General features: G+C 38.9%; 1 protein-coding gene across 1 annotated transcript in view; it reads left to right on the top strand.

Annotated features, from left to right (window-relative positions):
- UBE2N (ubiquitin conjugating enzyme E2 N) overlaps positions 1–15,932 on the top strand; it is a 37,689-nt gene extending 21,757 nt beyond the window's left edge. The window contains exons 2-4 of the mRNA XM_036077454.2: positions 13,436–13,682; positions 13,869–14,009; positions 14,920–15,932. Coding sequence (XP_035933347.1) covers positions 13,436–13,682; positions 13,869–14,009; positions 14,920–14,960 — 429 coding nt within the window. The 3' untranslated portion in view covers positions 14,961–15,932. The remainder of the gene's footprint in view (positions 1–13,435; positions 13,683–13,868; positions 14,010–14,919) is intronic.
- Positions 15,933–20,606: the final 4,674 nt, after the last annotated feature.

The raw sequence follows: 20,606 nt of genomic DNA, 5'->3' as shown, positions 1-20,606 counted from the left end.
TTGCTGCTAAACTGAAGTTTTATTCTTTAATCCGTAGTATTTGGGATCTTGCACTGTACAACTTCAGGGAGTGCCATTCATACAGACTGTGATGTTGAATGGGCTTCTCTTGGAGTGGTGCAGTATGGCAGCCTTCTTAAAGGGTGCTTATTTTGGGGGAGCCAGAATCCCTAAAATCTAATTGCTTCCTGATTTATCTCAGAGTTAGTATGCAGTATTTTTTCTTGTGGTTTGGATTTTGGACAAAATTTTGTCAGTGGCACAATTGGATTGAGAATGCAAATCTGGACCAACTGTAACTTATTTTTTTTTTTTTTTTTTTTTTTTTTTTTTTTTTTTTTTTTTTAAAAGTCATTGAGCGATTCTTTTTTTTTTTTTTTTTTTTTAAGATTTTATTTATTTATTTGACAGAGAGAGAATGAGAGAGACAGAGCACATGAGAGGGGGGAGGGTCAGAGGGAGAAGCAGGCTCCCTGCCGAGCAGGGAGCCCGATGCGGGACTCGATCCAGGGACTCCAGGATCATGACCTGAGCCGAAGGCAGTCGCTTAACCAACTGAGCCACCCAGGCGCCCAACTGTAACTTATTTTTGTTTGCCTCACTGAAAATTTCAGCTGCTCTGCTTCTGTCTTGTCTGTTAATATAAGCATAGGCCTTTCCTATTAGTGGAGACCTCAGGCATTTAGCACTTAAATTTTGTTGTGATTACCACATTTGAAACCTGAAGTAACTAGTGATCAAGGATTGAATAAGTAATACATGGTAGTTGTACCAGTGTAGCCACTAGCTTGCAGGCCAGTAAAAGTGTCTGTTTATGCCACATAGTTGTGCAAGGAATATTGATTACTTTACCTGTAAAGCAACCAGGAAAGTGGGATGCACTGACACAGTAAATGAAAAAATGTAAAAATATTAAACTGTTTTAAAAGGGCTTTTGTCTTTATCAGAATAAATACAAACATACTAAAATGTTAACCAGATTTTGGTTATTAGGAGTATAGCTATTTAAGTCTATATTGTATTTTTCTTTAATGAGCAGGTGGGAAAGAATTGGGGAAAAAAAGCAGGTACCATTAGCAACAAATTTCTTCTTTAGATATTGAGCATTGGCATAGATGCTAGGGATACAGTCCATAATATCTCTTCCCTCAGCAGGGAGGGCGAAATAGTGAACAGTAATTACAGTGTTAAAGAGTATTATGGGGTACCTAGGTGGTGCAGCTGGTTAAGCACCCTGCTCTTGGTTTCAGCTCAGGTCGTGATTGCAGCATCTTGAGATTGAGCCCTGCGTTGAGCTCTGTGCTTAGCGTGGAGTCTGCTTGGGACTCTCTCTCCCTCTTCCCTTCCCCCCTGCTACCTCTCAAATATAAATCTTTAAAACAATAAGAGTATTATAAAAGGGGACCTTTTAGTAGAAGGGAGCATATAACCGTAAGATTTCATCCATTCCAATGTTAAAATATTCAGTCAATTTTAGTGCTAGAGAACCTTTGAAATGTTGGAGGGACTAAATTTTAGATGGTTGGGGAGGTTAAGTGAGTTTGTATGATTGTATAACAAATTGGTACAGTTAGGATTGGGATTAAATAGAGACATCTTAGCTCCAGGTTTTTCCCTAGGAGGTATACCAGGCTGTCTAGTTGGAAGTTAACTCTTTTAATGTGAAATTAGCTCCTTCTTTAACAAAGGCTGTTAAACTAGATAGAAGTTCTTTGATAGAGAGGTTAGCTGACTTTGGTGCTCTCCTTTGACCTCATTTAATCCCAAAGAGATACTTAGCTTCTTAACCTCTTCATCTACCCAACCCCTGGTCCATTAACTCTTAACTTTTCTTCACTTTCTTTTCTATCTATTTAGGCTTTGTATTTTTAGCAAGCGATGGAGGTCAACTTTGGCTAGTTTAAGTAGAAATAGTATTTACTGAGTTATTAGGTATCTCACATAATCTGCAGGGGTGCCAAAGAAAGAGGCATTCAAACAAGGCTCACAGTCACATCATGGTGGAGTCTTCACTGCCACTATTGTGTGCCTCGTACTCTGCAGTTTGATTGCTGATACCAAGTACAGACTGCTACTCTAGAACCTCTTCCGTTGCTGTCTAGAGGTAACTACTGCTATTATCTCCAGAATGGATCCTTCTGTTGTATTTTAGCTTTGATGCACAGGTTTTGTGTGAGCCTAGGTCTCACATGCTTAGTAGAGCGGAAATTTTCTGAGACTAAAGCTTCTACTGAGGGAGGTGGGGATCCATAAAGGTTGGGGGGTATTATTCCCCAACAAGGCTGTTCTGCCTGTCAGGTGGTCTAAAGGAATGACGAACATCCACTATGAACCTCATTTTTCTTATGCTGCCAGACATAATCCTCTGTGACTATGGATAACTTTTTTCTATTTTCAAACGAGTTACTTCAAACTTTCACATTCTTAAGCTCCTAATTCCAATATTATACTAAGGAAGGGGAGGGAAGGTGTGAATGAATGGGGGAATTTTACTATTGTTTAATTATAGACAAATGTGTAGATAAATGGCTGGAATTACACATAAAGTTCTTAAAATGAATTATCAACTTCAACCATTTGAAATTTTAAGAAAGAAACCCACAATCTAGATCATTTCTAACTTAAATGCCGAATTTTTTTTTAAAGTACAAGTTCACTGGTTTTTTGCTAAGGCATCACTCATAATTTTGTTTTCACTGTACAGAAACAGGAAATTAAAAAATTGCCTTTTCATTCAGGATGAATACAGAAGACCTTCCCTCCCCCACCTACTATATAGAAGTATGATATACTTCTTCCCAGAATCTAAAGTATGCAAGTTTTTTAAAAATGCTTTTTGATGGGTTTGCTAACGGTGCCTTAAGGACCTTATTATAAACGGTGCCTTAAGGACCTTATTATAAATAGCGGCAATCTCAATGAAGTGTACTAAGCTAGATAGTCTCTTCATTCAGAGTTCCAAGACATCATTCCTAAGACACAGAATTCATTAAGACCGAAGGACAGTTACATTACTCAGATCAGTAAAGGCATATATTAAATTTTTGAGCTGGTGCTAAAGAAAGTCCAGGCAATGAAGTGTTTATATAATCCATCAAATCAGAAACCAAGAAAAAAAATGGAGATGTTAACTTCCATGAGTCTACTAGTATAGTGCTGGGCATTCAAAGGACATTTTTTTTTTTAAGATTTTATTTATTTATTTGACAGAGACACAGCAAGAGAGGGAACACAAGCAGGGGGACTGGGAGAGGGAGAAGCAGGCTTCCCGCTGAGCAGGGAGCCCAACACGGGGCTCCATCCCAGGACCCTGGGATCATGACCTGAACCGAAGGCAGACGCTTAATGACTGAGCCACCCAGGCGCCCCTCAGAGGACATTTTTACCATCAAGAATTTCGTGAGTGTTTTATGAAGGAGTAATTGGCATTGTCTTCAGCTGTGATGCCAATATTTAGAAATCTTTTAAAAAGTAGAAAAAAGATGGAGATGTAAAGTTATCTTTCCAGAAAACTTTTGAAATGTCTTTAGAAATAAGCAAGAACATAATGTGCTCCCAGTCTAGTCCTGTTGTTCCTGTAGATTAGTATCCCTAATCACATGTACCTTCTCTAAGACCTTGACATACCCCATTTGAAAATGCATCTTTCAAAAAGTGACTTTTTTTTAAAACTATCTTGAAGATAATTCTTTTTTTTTTTTTGATTCATTTGAGAGAGATACAGAGAGAACACAAGCAGGGGGAGAGGCAGGAGCGGGGGGAGAAGCAGACTCCCCACTGAGCTGGGTGCCTGACATGGGGCTCGATTCCAGGACCTGGAGATGATGACCTGAGCCTAAGGCAGACGCTTAACCATCTGAGCCACCCAGGTGCCCCAAAAAACTGACTTTTATATGTACTTTATACTCAGTGAAATAAATTCTTGGGGGACAAAGGGACTTTTTTTTATTCTTCCTTTGAATTAGTTGATACCACAGTGTCATGTACAAAATAAATAAACATTTGTTAGTAAATTCATATTTCAGAGTCACAACATTTCAGAGCATAGTGGTTTCATGTAATAACAGAGATAGGCAAAGTGGCTTACCATATAATGGATAATTCCAGGTCAAAATGACATATACCAATTTTTCCATCAAATAAAGCAGAGTGTTTTCTACTTCATTTATGTTACTAAGACTGTATATTTCTTCAGTTGCCAGTCCCAAAGGAAAAAAAGAAAAAAAGTGACATTATGGCTTAAAGTAATTTACCCCTTTGATGAAGCACTTTTTCATGATTATGAAGGACTGAAAATAAGCCTTTCCTTAACTTCTGTGCTATTTACTATCCTGCCAGACATTTGAGATTTACTATTCATATTGTTAATTGTCTTTCTATAGGTCGTTGAGATTAAGAAATCAGGCTCTGAAGCCAGCTGAGTAGAGGCCAGTTACCTGGATTTCAATCTTGGCTCTGCCACTTGCTAGCTTTGGTTATAATGTAAGTGGTTAGTCTTAGTTTCTCATTTCCCTCATTTGTAAAATGGGTATGAAGATTGAGTTAATAATACATGTAGAGCACTTAAGTCACTATTTGGCACAGTTGTTGTTACTTGATTTTTTATCGATTCTCTGTGTATCTGGGCACAGTGCTTTTAATAATCGCATAGAGTCCCTGCCCTTATTTAATTTACAGACTGGTGGGGGCAGGATAAGAAACAGAGACTGCAGTATAACCTGATGTGTTTAGTGACACAAAAGAATTTGGGGGTGGTAGGCAAGGAATTCAGCTTAATGGTTTTCCCTGTTGGCACACTTTGTTAGTAGGATTTTCAGATTTTTGTCTGTTGTCAGTGATCGGAATAATTTTAAATGCCATTCCTGGGGTGGAAGTTACCCACTACTAACACAGTAAGTATAGTAATTCTTCTTATCAGCTCTGTCTGGTGCCTAAGCACGCATGCATTTATTCATTGAACAAGCATGTATTTATTTAGCACATCATCACCACCATTTGCGCTGGAGTTCTTATCTTCAAATAGTTACTGTCCTAGCTGTAGTAAGAGGAGTGGTGTTAATGTCCAGGAAACTGGAACTACAGGGGAGATGCTTCCAGACTAATTCAGACCTGAGAAACAAGTTGATTGGATTTAGCTTTTCAAAAGTCCTTCCCTGGCTTCCAAGTCTCTTTTCCTTTTCACTGAACTTAACAGAAGTACTGATTTGGTCTTGGCTTGAGAAAAAAACTAGAGATTTGTAGCCCAGGTCATTCCATTCCATCTCTTGGGTATTACTTCAAGTGGAATACAGAGTACAATTGACCCTTAAAGAACACGGGTTTGAACTGTGCTCGCTTGTCCGCTTATACATGAGTCCACTTGTACATGGATTTTTTTTGTTTTGATAAATGCAGTATGGATATTAAATGTATTTTCTCTTCCTTATGATTTTTTTTTTTTAAGATTTTTATTTATTAGAGAGAGGGAGAGCACGCACAAGCGGGGGCAGAGGGAGAGGGAGAAGCAGACTTCCTGGTGAGTGGGGAGCCAGACTTGAGGCTCCATCTAAGACCCGGAGATCATGACCTGAGCCAAAGGCAGATGCTTAACTGACTGAGCCACCCAGGTGCCCCTCATTTTCTTAACATGTTCTTTTCTCTAGCTTACTTTATTGTAAGAATACAGTATATAGTACATACATAAAATATGTATTAATTGACTTACAGGTAAGGCTTCTGGTCAACAGTAGGCTATTAGTAAGTAGTTAAGTTTTTGGGGGGTTAAAAGTTATATGTGGATTTTCAACTGTGCCAGGGGTTGGTGCCCCTAACTCCTGTGTTGTTCATGGGTCAGCTTTACTTTCTTGCTACTTATCAGTCCAACTGGAAATAAAGCTTTTCATTAAAGGGATACTTGGTCTAAAATCTTAAGATTTAGTCCTTGGTACCTAGAGCCTTTGAAAGGGCTCCTTCCATTTTTCCTTCTTTTCAGAGAAGGAAATTGTGAGGTTTATGTGTGTGGGAGTAGAGGGAGAAAAAGAGGAAGGTGGAGGGTGTGCCTTGAGAATCATTATTCTCATCTGACTTTAGGATAAACATTTTTATTTTATTTTTAAAGATTTTTATTTATTTGAGAGAGAGCACATGAGAGGGGGTAGTGTCAGAGGGCGAAGCAGACTCCCTGTCGAGCAGGGAGCCCGATGCGGGACTCGATCCAGGGACTCCAGGACCATGACCTGAGCTGAAGGCAGTTGCTTAACCAACTGAGCCACCCAGGCGCCCCTAGGGTAAACATTTTTAAAAAACTTGGTGAATTAGGGTAAAATAATTTATGAGCCGTTTGGGAAGAAAAGGGGTTGAAATAAGTAAGTGATGTCTTTCGTCCACTAGGGGGTAGTGTGGACTGTAAAAATTAAATTTATTCCTGAGGGGATTGACTCTTATTTCTTAATGCAGTTGCCTTGTTTCAGTTAATTTTTGTCCATGCTATGCTTTTTTGAAATGGCTACAAATCATTATTTTCTAACACAATCTTGTGACTGTAACAAACAATAACACCCACATTCCTATTATTAGTGATTCAGATATTCTTTTTTTTTTTTTTCAAAGATTTTACTTATTTATTTGACAGAGAGAGACAGCTAGCTAGAGAGGGAACACAAGCAGGGGGAGTGGGAGAGGGAGAAGCAGGCTTCCCGCCGAGCAGGGAGTCTGATGCGGGGCTCGATCCCAGGACTCTGGGACCACGACCCGAGGCGAAGGCAGACGCTTAACGACTGAGCAACCCAGGCGCCCCAGTGATTCAGATATTCTGACATTACTATTTGAATAGAATTTTTTGAGGGGAAAAAAGTGATACTTTTAAGTTTCTCTACCAGATTTTACTCACTATATGAATAAATTATTTTCACAACCTGTAAGTAAGATTGTAACAGTATTGTGTTTCACTGTCCTGTATGGTAGCTCCTAGCCCCATGTGGCTATTGAGCAGTTGCAGCGTGGCTAGTTTGAATTGATACGTGTTGTAAGTATAAATTACTGGATTTTGAAGACTTTGTATGAGAAACGATTATAAATATTAATAATTTTTATATTGATTACATGTTGAAATGATGCTATTTGAATATATTGTTAAATACTAATTTTAATTGTTTTTAGTTTTTAATGTGGCTAGCAGAAAATTTAATATTTGCAGCTCGTATTTCTGTTGGGCAGCACTGCTGTAGAGAAAATATTCATCAGCCATTTTTATCATGCTGTACGCACCTCTAGCTGGCCTTATGATTTGTAAGGAAGTGGTGTAGTGGGGAAATTGAGCACAATTTTGGCTCTGTTTCTAATCCCAGCCAGAATAACTATAGTCCCTTCTACTATAATGAGATCTATGCGTTCCTAAAATTCATTGTGTTGACCAAAATTGTGCAGTAAAAACGACATGGCTCATGGATAAAATGTTGGGAGCATGACACTCAAAAATATTGGTTAACATTTTTTTTTAGTGCCCACTTATTGTAGATGGTGAAGTTGTAGATGCCCTTAAAGTAGCTTACAATTGAAAAATAGGCTTTTGCTTTATCAGTAATCCCAAAAAGGAGCCCCTGTTTGTTAATATTTTAAAATTGCTTACAGATGTAGTTAACAAAGGTTGGAGTAGACAGAGTAGACATCATTGAGGCATCTCTCAGTTTGGTAAGACTAATTGTGACAAAAAAATTGATAGTGTTATCAAGTATAGTCAGATGGCTCTTGGGTGAGATGATCTAAAAGATCGACAATTGACATTATTAGTAATACATTGCATTTTTGTGTTTCGGAGAATATTCTTTTTTTAATTTTAGAGAGTGAGAGAGGGTGTGGTGATGGGCAGAGGGAGAGGGAAAGAGAGTCTTAAGCAGACTGTGCTGAGTGCTGATGGAGCAGGGATATCATGACCCTGAGATCACGATCTGAGCTGAAACCAAAAGTCAGGCGCTTAGCTGACTGCGCCACCCAGGTGTCACCAGAGAATATTCTAAATAGGGAAAAACCTAAGTGCTGTAGACATATGTTGGAGGTGTATATAGAAAGTTATTATGTATCAACTTTTCTCATATGCAAATTGCCACTCTTTTTCTTCCTCCCTCCCTTTTTTTCTTTGGGGGGGGGGAGGGGCAGAGGGAGAGAGAATCTCAAGCAGACTCCCTGCTGAGCATGGAGTCCGACCTGAGGCTAGATCTCAGGACCCTGAGATCATGACCTGAACCAAAATCAAGACGCTTAACCGACTGAGCCACCAGGCGCCCTTGCTACTCTTTTTCTAAGAATACTGTTTATTATCTAAAATTTTACTGTACATAATTCATTCATTGCCTTAAAAAATGTATAATAAGACCTTACATTGCTTCATAGTGAGCACAAGTTGTTATTGAACTTTAAAGTGGGACAAGACCTAGTTAATGGAATTTAGTTGACAAACTCAAGTGCTGCAGTTTACTGTGGTATAATCCTGGAATTTGCTTTTCAAGTCCCAGTAGATGTATTGATGACCAGATCAATTTGATGTTATTTACTTCCACTTTAAGGTATTTATAACATGAACTATTACCCTCACTCTGTAAGATGAGATAGTTTTCTTGAGACTTAATCTTATTGCCACTTAAAATCATACTCTATTTTTATGTACTTCCTTTTTGCTTTTTAGTAACTAATTCCCTAAATAGTCTACAGTGCTTTTTGTTCTGTATGGCCTAAACTCAGTTCTACCTGGGACTGGGTCGGAGGATTGCTTTTAAACAAGTAGGATCATAATGAAACTAATGGTTATTCTGTTTTCTGTAAAAACAAATACTGTTATTTAATAAATCTTTAAGATTTGTTATTGTGCTTTGTTCTTAATTCTTTTTGAGTTGGTTGTATATGGCTATGGCCTTCCTAAGTGATCTCATTTGTTAAGTCTTTCTGCAGTATTATCTCTTGATCTTCATAGCAACTCTGCATGAGAGGCGGTCTTAATTATGATATAGATAAGTCTGCTGAGACTCAGAACAGTGTAAATTATTTGCTCAAAAGTAATAGTTAAGTAAGCAGTGCAGTAGGAGTTTGAACCCGTTACTTCTAGACTTGAAGAAATCACAGTGTACTTCACTGTCTTTCTACCAAAGAATAATATAAAACTAGGTGTTTCATAGTTAACCATGTGTGAGTAGTAGCAGGAAGGATTTTATATCCTACCCATTTTTGCCTTTTTTGGGAAAAAAATTGACTCCCAAGGTCTTTGGGTGAGACTTGTTCCATTTGGTTTGGATTTTATTCTTTTTTCCTCCCATAATTTATGTTATGGGTTTGTTTGGGAAATCAGTGCCATGTAGTCAAATAATTATGCATCTGTTCATTATATCAAAATCCATGAGAACTTGAGAGCATATAAAAACTGTTTCAAAAGGTTTTCCACACTTAAAAGCTTATGCTAGAATGTGTTCTGATTAAATCTTAAAATTGATCAGGCCATGTGATATGTTTAATATGTACATTCTTTAGAAAGACACTTATTTTGAGGAGGAACTGAAGATGAGGAAGGAATGCTGAATCTCTGACAATGTGTTCTAAGAGTAATTTTGAGGCTATTTTGGGATATGATCTTGGAGGCCCTTCTGGCAGCTTTTTATAGCCTTGAATAGAGCTGCTACTACTTTGTGTAACCAGGGAGTGGGATTTTGGGGCTCTTAGACCCCCAGCCTCCCAATCTCCCTCCTTATGGATTTCTAAAAATAGGAAGACCTGGGGCAAAACAAAAGGAGGATGGAGGTGAGGAGAGGTCACAATTCAAGGAATTTTACCATCTAGGTTTTTTCTCATTCCTTTACTCTTACTGTTGATCCTTAATATCTTGATTGATTGATTGATTGATGCTAAAAATGAAGCCTGGCCTCTTTTGTTCTAATTCCATGTTGGAGGACTTCCCACAGTGGGGGGGGCTTCATTATTGCCTCTTGAGATTTTTTTTTTTTTTTTTGAGATTTTATTTACTTGAGAGAGGAAGAGAGAGCTTGAGAGCAAGAGAGCACACACACACTGGGGGCGGGGAGGGGCAGAGAGGGAGAATCAGACAGGGAGCCCAATGCGGGGGCTCGATCCCAGAACCCTGGGATCATGACCCAAGCTGAAGACAGACACTTAATCATCTGAGCCACCCAGGTGCCCCTCTTCTTGAGGATTTTTAATGCTCTAAGAATGTTTTACTTTGAACCTAAAGAACATTTTGCTGAAAGTAGTTTATAGCATTTCAGTTTCTCATTTGCCCTTGTATTGCCACGATTAAAACAAAGCAAAAAAACTAGTCTCTAATTAAAGTACTAAAGGCATTACTTTAAATGGCTATGGGTTTAACACAGTTTGGAAACGGGTTTAATTTTTTATCTGCATCTTATGATTATTTCAGTATATGACAGGGAAATCTCTTTTAGTATGTGCCCTGTAGGCTGTAGAATGAAATGGTGTAAGGTGTAGGATTTTTCTTTTTTTTTTCTTTTTAAAGATTTTATTTATTCATTTGAGACACAGAGATACAGAGAGAGAGCGAGCATGAGCAGGGAGAGAGGCAGAGGGAGAAGGAGAAGCAGGCTCCCTGCTGAGCCAGGAGCCCGATGTGGGGCTCGATCCCAGGACCCTGGGATCATGACCTGAGCCGAAGGCAGATGCTTAACCATCTGAGCCACCCAGGTGCCCCGGTGTAGGATTTTTCTTAAGTGAAGGCAGTGTAAATACAATATTCTCATTGTTCTTCATATCTAAAACTTTAGGTATAGCAGTGTTCTAAAACTTCGACTGCACATGCCTATTCAAAATGTTGAAAATATGTTACTAATATATAAAATTACACATGGTATTGTCAGTTTCTTTTATTGAGTGTTAACTATTTTTGGCTGACAGTAAGTTTATAAATAGAAGTTAGATTATTTCTTCCCATGCCTGAATGGATCCTTTTGTTTTCCTCTTGTGATGTGCACATCCTGCTCTGAATAACACTGCTTTAATGTTAAAGATGCAATTCTGATAGTTTATTCCTTGTTCTTTGTAACATCAAATAGATTCATAATTCAGCAAGTATTTATTGAACATCTGTGGTGCCAGGCACTGTTCCAAACGCTGAGGATATGGCAGTAAATAAAACAGGCACAAATCTCCTTTTATGGCACTTCCATTCTGAGCAAAATAAGTGAGATGTGTAATATGTTAGTAGTGCTGTGGAGATAAAATTAGGGGAACAGGGATAGGAAGGGTGTGGGACAGGGTGGAAATGGGCTTTTTCAGTTTCAATTATGGAGGCCTTACTAAGAAAACACATTTGAATGAAGATCTTAGGAGCTCTGAGGGAGCAAACCAGATAGAAATTTCAGGGGAAAAAAAGCGAGGGCAAAGCTTTTGAGGGCGGAGTATGCCTGGCAGGTTGGAAAATTACCAAGCTGCTAATCTGGCTGGAGCAAAGTGCCAGAGTGGGAGTATTGGGGGAAACATAGCCGAAGATGAGTTAAGAATAGCCAGAGTGAGGGGATCATATAAAGCCTCTTCTTGGGGGGCCATTATAAGGACTTTGAAAGATCCATGAAACAGACCCAGGAGGGAGTGGGGAACAAAGTCAGCAGCAAGAAGAACGAAGTTAGGCTATTGCAGTATGCCAGCCGAGAGCTGATGGTGGCTTGGATTAGAAGTGTAGCCGCAGGGTGGTAAGAAGCAGTCCAGTAGATTTTGAAATTCAAGTGAACAAAATATGCCAATCAGGTTAGATATGGTGGGGTATGAAGGAAAAGATTTGATCAATTGGAAGGATGGCTTGATGGTGAAGAAGGCTTTGAGGGAAGAGCAGGTTGAAGGTGGGGAAAGTCATGCAAAGTTTGGGATGCTTATTAAGATACTCAAGAGGAGCTGTTGAACAGGTGGTTATGGATAAAAGAGGCGTGATCTAGGGGAGAGATCTGTGCTGGATATGAATTTGGGGAGACATCATATACAGGGCGTATTTAGTATTTAGATTCATTGGACAATATGGGATCACTATGGAAGAGTGTAGATAAAGAAGCCCTAGTACAGAGCCTTGGCGCACTTCAGTGTTGGGGAGTCAGGGAGGGAACCAGCAAGGAGGTTGCAGCCAGACAAGTAGAAGAGAATCAGGAGAGCTTGGCTACAGGAAGCTGGGTGGTGTTTGGCAAGGAGGGCGGACCAGCTGGGTAAGATGTTACAGTTAGGTCAAATAAGATGAAGATTAAGCATTGGCCATTTGATTTAACTGTGTGGGAATCACTGGTGACCTCAACAGACAGGTTATTGGATAGACCCTGATTGGAGAGTTGTGTTCAAGATAGGAGGGAGGAGGAAAATTGGAGACAATCAAGTATAGATTACTTTGAAAGAGCAGCAAAGCAGTGGGGCATTAGCTGGTGGGGGTGGGGGGAGAGTGAGGTCAAGGTTATTTTCTCCTCTTACTGGGAGAAATTACAGCAAATTTGTACAGTTTGGGGAAAGATCCAGTGAAGAGGGGGAACTGATGATTCAGGAGAGTTTCGAAGGAGATGCTAGGGCAATGTCCGTGGATAGGTGAGAAGGAGATGAGATCTAGTGCTTTAGAGGAGAGGTCAGTCTTAGCCGAGAGTGATGGCCATTTCCTTCACAGTGACAGGAGGACAGGCAAAGCACATGGGTACACAGTTGAAGGTGGGTGTACAAATGCTACAGTGGGAAGCATGTCTGTTTTCTCGTGAAATAGAAAGCAGAGTCATCAGCCAAAAGTGAGGGTGAGGATAGAGGTACTGGAGGTTTGAAGAGAGAGGGAAGAGTGTTATAGTTATTTAGGAGAGAGGGAGAAAGATGGAAAAGAGACCTAATGATTGTTGGCGAGCAGCATTAAAGTGTTTGGTGTCAAGGTTGTATATAGTTCTAGCTAGCTCTGTTCAGGTGCCTAGGCACTTGGCCCTCCCTCCTACATTCAGATTTTCAGTGACTTTTAGAACTAATTCTACTTTTTAAAAAATTAATTAATTAGAAGATTTTATTTTTAAGTAATCTCCACACCCAACGTGCAGCTGGAACTCACAACACTAAGACCAAGAGTCGCATGCTCTGCTGACTGAGTCAGCCAGGCACCCCTAATTTTACTTTTTAAAGGTTTTGGTAGAGTTTAAACAGAGTAAGTTGCCTTTATTTACCTATGTGATAATCCCAGTGTTATTTTCTTTTTTCTCTTCTCTCTCCCCTCCTCTCTCCTCCACTCCCCTCTCCTCACTTCTCTCCTTAGTATAAAATCAGTTTCATTAGCCTAATTTTTATTATCAACATATTTTCAGACATTTGTAGTTGCAGTGTATGTCATCAGTATTCACTTGCAGTTGCATTGAGGTGATTGGGATTATGTAAATAGTCTTTTAACTTGGTGTTTAGCAAAGTGACATTTGTTTCATAAATGTATCATGTTTTTCTGTTGTAGGAAACCCAGCGTTTGCTGGCAGAACCAGTTCCTGGCATTAAAGCAGAACCAGATGAGAGCAACGCCCGTTATTTTCATGTGGTCATTGCTGGCCCCCAGGATTCCCCCTTTGAGGGAGGGACTTTTAAGCTTGAACTATTCCTACCAGAAGAATACCCGATGGCAGCCCCTAAAGTACGTTTCATGACCAAAATTTATCATCCTAATGTAGACAAGTTGGGAAGAATATGTTTAGATATTTTGAAAGGTAAGTGTTACCTTTATTAATATATGCTATTAAGATTTCTCCTTTTTCTCTTAAGCATTCTGTATTGAGAATCTGAACATTGTAATCTTGCCTTATATAAAGACCACAAAGGTCTGTGGGAATGCAATGCAGGAGTTCTGGGGCTGTTGTTTCATGCTGATCATTCTGGGCCTGTTGCCTTCATAGATAAGTGGTCCCCAGCACTGCAGATCCGCACAGTTCTGCTATCGATCCAGGCTTTGTTAAGTGCTCCCAATCCAGATGATCCATTAGCAAATGATGTAGCGGAGCAGTGGAAGACCAACGAAGCCCAAGCCATAGAAACAGGTATTTAATACCCATTCTCCTTCACACCACTTCCACTTTTTAAAACAAATATGTACTACCTTTTTAATTTTTAATATTTATTTATTTATTTATTTTATTTTTAAAGATTTCATTTATTTCTTTGAGATACAGAGAGAGAGAGAGCATGAGCAGGGGGAGAGGCAGAGGGAGAGGGAGAAGCAGGCTCCCCGCTGAGCCAGGAGCCCAATGTGGGTCTCAGTCCCAGGACCCTGGGATCATGACACTAGCCGAAGGCAGACGCTTAACCATCTGAGCCACTCAGGCGCCCTATACTACCTTTTTAAAAACATCTTTTCGAGTCTTAACAAAAAGAAAAAATATATTAAGAGGAATAAGTCAGATCCTGTTTCTAATATGTAAACACCTCTTAACAACAGATGTTTAAGTTCCAAGTTAGGGCCTGCTTCATGACCCCCAGATGTAAAGACAGCCTATAATTGGGAGCTCTTAACTTGTATAACCTGCACTACCTGGTTTATCAAATATTTGGTGTGTACCATTCATCTAGCAGTACATGAATACACTAGAAAACTTCTGAACTCTTTTGAGCTGCTTTTGTAATTCATCTGATCAATAAAACTATGTCAGTTTATAGCTAGGGAGTTTGAAATGAGTAGGATTCTTCTTGTTACAGATTTTAACAAAATTAGTGGAGAGCATGTCTAGAAATGGAGACAAAAGGAGACAACTCTTTTCATCCTGCTGAATTTTGTAGAACTTCTGGATTCCGTTGTAGTGTTTTGGTAATTAGATATACACACAGTCTGTCTGATCCAGATGACAGAAAATGGCATGAATTTAACAGAATACTGCTTTATGTTTACAGAGTTTGGAAAGTAACATATTGAACTAAGTAAAATAATAATTGCACGTTTGTTTTTGTCTACAGCTAGAGCATGGACTAGGCTATATGCCATGAATAATATATAAAATCGATCTGATCATCAAGTGTGCATCACTTCTCCTGTTCTGCCAAGACTTCTTCCTTTTTTGTTTGCATTTAATGGACACAGTCTTAGAAACATTACAGAATAAAAGCCCAGACATCTTCAGTCCTTTGGTGATTAAATGCACATTAGCAAATCTATGTCTTGTCCTGATTCATTGTTGTAAAGCATGAGCAGAGGCTAGAAGTACCATCTGGATTGTTGTGAAACGTTTAAAAGCAGTGGCCCTTCTCTGCTTTTATTCATTTCCCCCTCATGGTTTGAGTATAAAGCACTGTGAATGAAGGTAGCTGTCAGGTTAGCTGCAGGGGTGTGGGTGTTTTTCTTTATTACTTTTTTTGAGGGGGAGAGGTAGTTTTATTTTAATTTTATGGGCTCCTTTCCCCCTTTTTATGGTGATCTAATTGCATTGGTTAAAAGCAGCTAACCAGTTCTTTAGAATATGCTCTCTAGCCAAGTCTAACTTTATTTAGACGCTGTAGATGGACAAGCTTGATTGTTTGAACCAAAATGGGAACATTAAACAAACATCACAGCCCTCACTAATAACATTGTGACTTTGCTGTCAAGTGTAGAATCCTTCCTTCAAGAAAAAGCTTGTGACCATTTTGTATGGCTTGTCTGGAAACTTCTGTAAATCTTATGTTTTAGTAAAATATTTTTTGTTATTCTACTTTGCCTTTGTACAGTTTATTTTACTGTGCTTATTTCATTTTCCCAATGTGACAATCGTATTTAAAAATTAAAACTGATGGAACATTCTCTTTTGGTCTTCACCATCTGACAAGTTGATCCAGCAAGAGGTGGATTTTGCCAGTTTCTTTTCACTGATGCAAACTTGTGTTAAGATGTCACTGAATGGAGTATTTATAAGCTGGCCCTGAGCATGCATAAAGCGTCGGTATTTGATATTTTTTTTACCTCTAGAAATTTGAATAAATGTGTTTGTGTTGTCTGATTAGATGATCATAGGTGTCTTGCCATGATGTTTGACACTTACTGCACAGGACAGTCGCAGCAGAGCAGCCGCTGCGACTGACTTTATGTAGGACTCACACGCTGTGCCACATTTGTTTGTGTCTGGCACTTGGGATATGACCTTCTTCTTAGTTCTTGTCTGGAAACTTCACGTGTAACCACTGGTATGTGCTACTAGGAAACACCAATCTGATAATCATTTGGGGTTGCTGAGGCACTTAGGAGTCTTCCTTATAGACCCGATGAGCAGATCTCAAGCAGCCAGCTTGCGTAAGTGTCATCGGAAAGGTTTCTTCCTTTGAGAGTATCAGATCCTCAGTTAATGATTCTTTCATCCTTCAGTATTTGCTATGGGAGCTCCTATTGTTTGATATTCAGTAATTTTTTTCTGCATTGACAGAGTTCCTCCCCTCAAAAAACTGTTCTTTCCCACCCTTCTCCGTATCGAATTCCCTATCCTTGTTCTTTGTAAGTCATCAGTGTAGCCAGTCCTAAGTATGTAAATGTTAACCCGCAGGTGGGAACCTTTGTCTCTCGCAATTTAAGGTAATGGATATTGTAGCCCGTCTGAATTTCCCCCACTCTTGATTCTCTTAACTTCTGGAGTTTCTTCAGAATGTGGTGTATTTTATTGTGCTCCTATGTAAGATGAAGAATTATCTATTAAAATTACATTTTCAACATACAAAAGTTTTTGATGAGTGGTAACTGGTATCCTTCCAAATAAATGCATTGCTTGGAAACAAATGTTAGTTTAATTCAGAATAAAATTGTTCGTAACCTTAACGTTGTAAAGTTAAAGCTCTTAAGAGCAGTTGACATTTATAACAGTTCCTGTGCTGTAGAGGGTGTTTTGCAATCAAGGAAACTGAATCGCATTCTGGGGCCAAAATGAACACAAGCAGTTCCGTAGAGATGAGCTTTATTTAGTGCAGGTGGCACTACTTGTGATGATAGCTAGTATCACATAGTGATTTGTAAGTCCTAAAATTCCAGATTTAAATTCATTGTACCACAAAATATGTCTAGAATAGGACTCTTATGTCTACTTATTTGAGTTGTAGAAGTCCTAAATTAGTGGAATAATTCACTGTTTTTGTTTCAAATACATGAATTCCTGATTTTATGGCATCCTGTTTTTTCCTTTGTAATTTTGTTAAGAGCCCCCATTGTTTTGATAAGACTCTTTCTCAACCAGTGGGATGAAATGAGCCAGTTTGTTGGTTGAACGTGTTTAGGATTAAAGGAGCTCTGGGAGAGGCCAGGATAGATTCCCAAAACTGGCAGCTACCTCTGGCTTTTGGGCCTTTTCCTTGGCCCACACAATGTGATTGGTTAAAACATTCTGAATTCAGTGCCAACATTTTTAAAATCAGGAGATTCACGTGACAAAAAATCCCAAATTCTGGTAACTTAATGATGTGAAGATCTGGCAACTGTGACCATGCCCAGCGTTTGTGCATAGCAACCTTCACCTTCTGGGAGGAAGCAGCCTCCAGATTAAGAGCGCATCTCTCCTCGTTCAGGGACTCTGCTTGCCTCAAGTCCCCTTCCAGGCCCACTTTCTCCTTTGTGTAGTCCTCTTCCCTTATAAGCCTTTGATTTTGTAACTCCTAAGCTTAAGGGAACAGTGAATTTGACAAAAGTATTCTATGTGCCCAACACTACCACTTGGGGATGATTAAGTGAATGAGATTGGCATGCGGCTTTTCCTGTGGCCCTTCCAATGGGGGAGGGGCACAGACAAACTGCAGTTGCAACTCTGTCCTGGAGAAGGGAAGGAAGTACTTGGGAAGGGCCGCTCTTCTGGATTCCAGCCAGATGAACACCTCTAAGCTGGAGGAACACCATGTGCAAAGCCCTGGGGGAGAGGAAAAGAATCTGAATATGTAAGTGGCTTCTTGAGAATCTGTTCTGCCCATTAGGAGCTTCCCTGAAATCCTGAGGCATTGACAGGAGCTTTATGTTTATTTGGTTTTCTGTTTTGTTGTAGTACACTTTGTTTCCACACTAGTTATTCTTGGTCCTGCCTCGTAAGATCTTAGGTCCGCAGTGTGTAGAACTTAAACCCTGCTCTAGACCAAGAACATACTTTAATACAAAATTTAAAAAGCATTTTAAAATAAGCTTAAATACAAACTGATATTTAAACAAGCCACAGGTGCTGTGGTTTAGCACTGTTCAAGGAGAGTACTGGAGGAAATCTAGTGTCCTGCAAGACACCATAAACACATTAGCGAAATGGAACTGTTGGTGTCCTAGGAATGATAGAAATTGTCTTTATTTTTCTATTTGATGGTTCAGGAATCTTTTTTTGGGGGGGCGCTATTCTAGCCATATCACTTTTTGTTAGTTGCAGTAGCAAAGGTTTTAAAAAGTTAGCCTTATCTGGAAAAGCTGGCCAAAAAACAAATAATTAAATGCCATGATTATAGGGCAGCTAATTCATCAGTCGATTTAAGAAAAATGTAGTATCTCATTGGAATAATTATTTTTGGGCTGGGGTAACATTTCATTTAGCTATTTAGCATGCTGCTTAGGTTTAAGGAATTATATCGGGTTTATTTTTTAAATGATTTAATGATCACAAAAGCAAAACATGTTGAATGGAATAACTTGAAAGAAATATAAAGAATAAAAATCTGTAATCTTCCACCCAGCCTGGTGATACTTGTTTCGTTAACTATATGCTCCTGTGTTAATTTCCATTTCTCCTTGATGTTGGAAATTGGGAGGATTTGTTCCAAGGGTTAGCTTTGGTACAGCTTTTTTACAAATTGGGTAAGTTCTCATTGGCAGCAAAACTAGGAATTGGGGTACGGGTTTTTCCTTTTAGGTGTAGAACTTCACATGAAGAGTGCCCGTCCTCCTTCCTCTCCCCAGTTAACATCTTTGCCGTACTTCAGTTGGTCTCATTTCGTCTGTGCCTGTTGGTGTGGCATTTCAGTTATGTGGATGTAGAGTGCTACACAGCCAAGCTTCTACTGACTAGATAAAATTGTTTCAGTTTCTGATTTGGTTGTAGAAGCAGAATAATTGCCTTAAATCGACCTTGCTTATTGTCTCCTAGCAGAGTAACAACTGAAATCTCATCATTTAAAATACATTTTGTGGTGCTCATTAAGGAGCTTTTTACATTTTTCCTCTGCTAATCATTTGTATCTAGGGGACAAAACAGGTCTTAGAAGTTAGAAAGATTGATAATCTCACCTCATTTGTAGAGTACCTAGCAGGTTTCCTTTTTTACATACTCTGATCCATTCTCACCCACCATATGACTCTCTTTTGAAATAGTTCCATGATCTAGATTAGTAAATCCCAATTAAATCTCATTATAATCTAGCAAGTTTACAAAGTATTCTGGCTGAAATTCATGAGTAGACTAAAGACTCGTCAAAAGCAGTTCAGGTAAGGTAGGTTGGTTGCACTAGATTTGAACTTGGTGCTGTTTCTTTGTTTTGGGAGGAAGCATTAGGACTGAGTAACCAAGGGAATGAATAGAGCCAAAGTCTTACAATCTTTTTTTTTTCCTTCTAAAACACTAAATATTTGGGGCTCTGTGGTCCATGGGTCTGTCCACGTTACTCGCCTCTGCCATTGTTGGTGAGAAAGCATCCATAGACAATTTTAAATGGTTGGACATGCAGGGCTATGATAAAAGTTTAATTTTCACAGGTCACAAAATATTTTCAACCACTGAAAATGTAAAAAAAAAAAAATAAAATGTTCTAAGTTTGTGAGCTGTACAAAGAGGTGGGGTCTAAGGTTTGTCCTGTAGGCTGTTACCAACCCCCTTGGCTGTGATTGATTATTCCCTGCTCTTGTATTAGAACCAAATGTGTCTCTCCTTCCCACTCCTTTAAAAAGTGATACATTACTGTTATTCCAATAACAAAGATGGTGTAGGTTTCCTTTTCCCCCTTTGCTGTTAATATACATATTTTGATAGTATGCACAGATTGAGGATTTATCAAGCCCAGTTTTTTCATGTGAGATTATTAAACATTTTCACACTGAAAATTTCTTGGAATATTAATTTTAAAATTATACAGGCTTTTAAAGAAAATAAATCCAGGTTCCTTTTTAAAAAGTGACCTTTAGTAGGTAATACTCTATAGTTCTTTTTAAAACGTGTTATTCAAAGTTTACACTTGGTGGCATCACATTTGGTATCCATATCATATCTATTGATCATAATTTAATCCCAGTTGCAACATTTAAATTGATGCCAGTTTTACAAAGCCTGCAATACCCATCTTTAACCATATTTTGATTGTACAACTTGTCTAAGTGTTTCAGTTGACTAGATTCCCAGAGGTGCAGCTGTAAAATTTTGCTAAGTAGTACTTAGTCGTTGTCCAAAAGGCTATACTGATACACGTGCACAGATCCTTACCTGACTTGAATGTTATTTGTGTCTGTGTAATCTTTACATGGATATATTTGTTGACCATTACCCCTTTAGGTGTGTGCATATTATTTCCCTGTCTCCCTTTAGTTGCCTAATTTTGGTATATAAATCTTTGTCCACATTCCTGGAGAGGGTTTGGGATTCCTAGTGTCATACTTTGATCAAAAGATATGTTTTCAAGGTTCTGGATACACATTAATGGTCAAAGTATTCTTTTAATTTCATTTAAGGAATGCATTT

The sequence above is a fragment of the Halichoerus grypus genome, chromosome 6 (assembly GCF_964656455.1).
Source record: "Halichoerus grypus chromosome 6, mHalGry1.hap1.1, whole genome shotgun sequence".
Lineage (NCBI taxonomy): Eukaryota > Metazoa > Chordata > Mammalia > Carnivora > Phocidae > Halichoerus > Halichoerus grypus.
The sequence above is the reverse complement of the archived record's forward strand: the minus strand, read 5'-3'. Positions and strand labels throughout refer to the sequence as shown.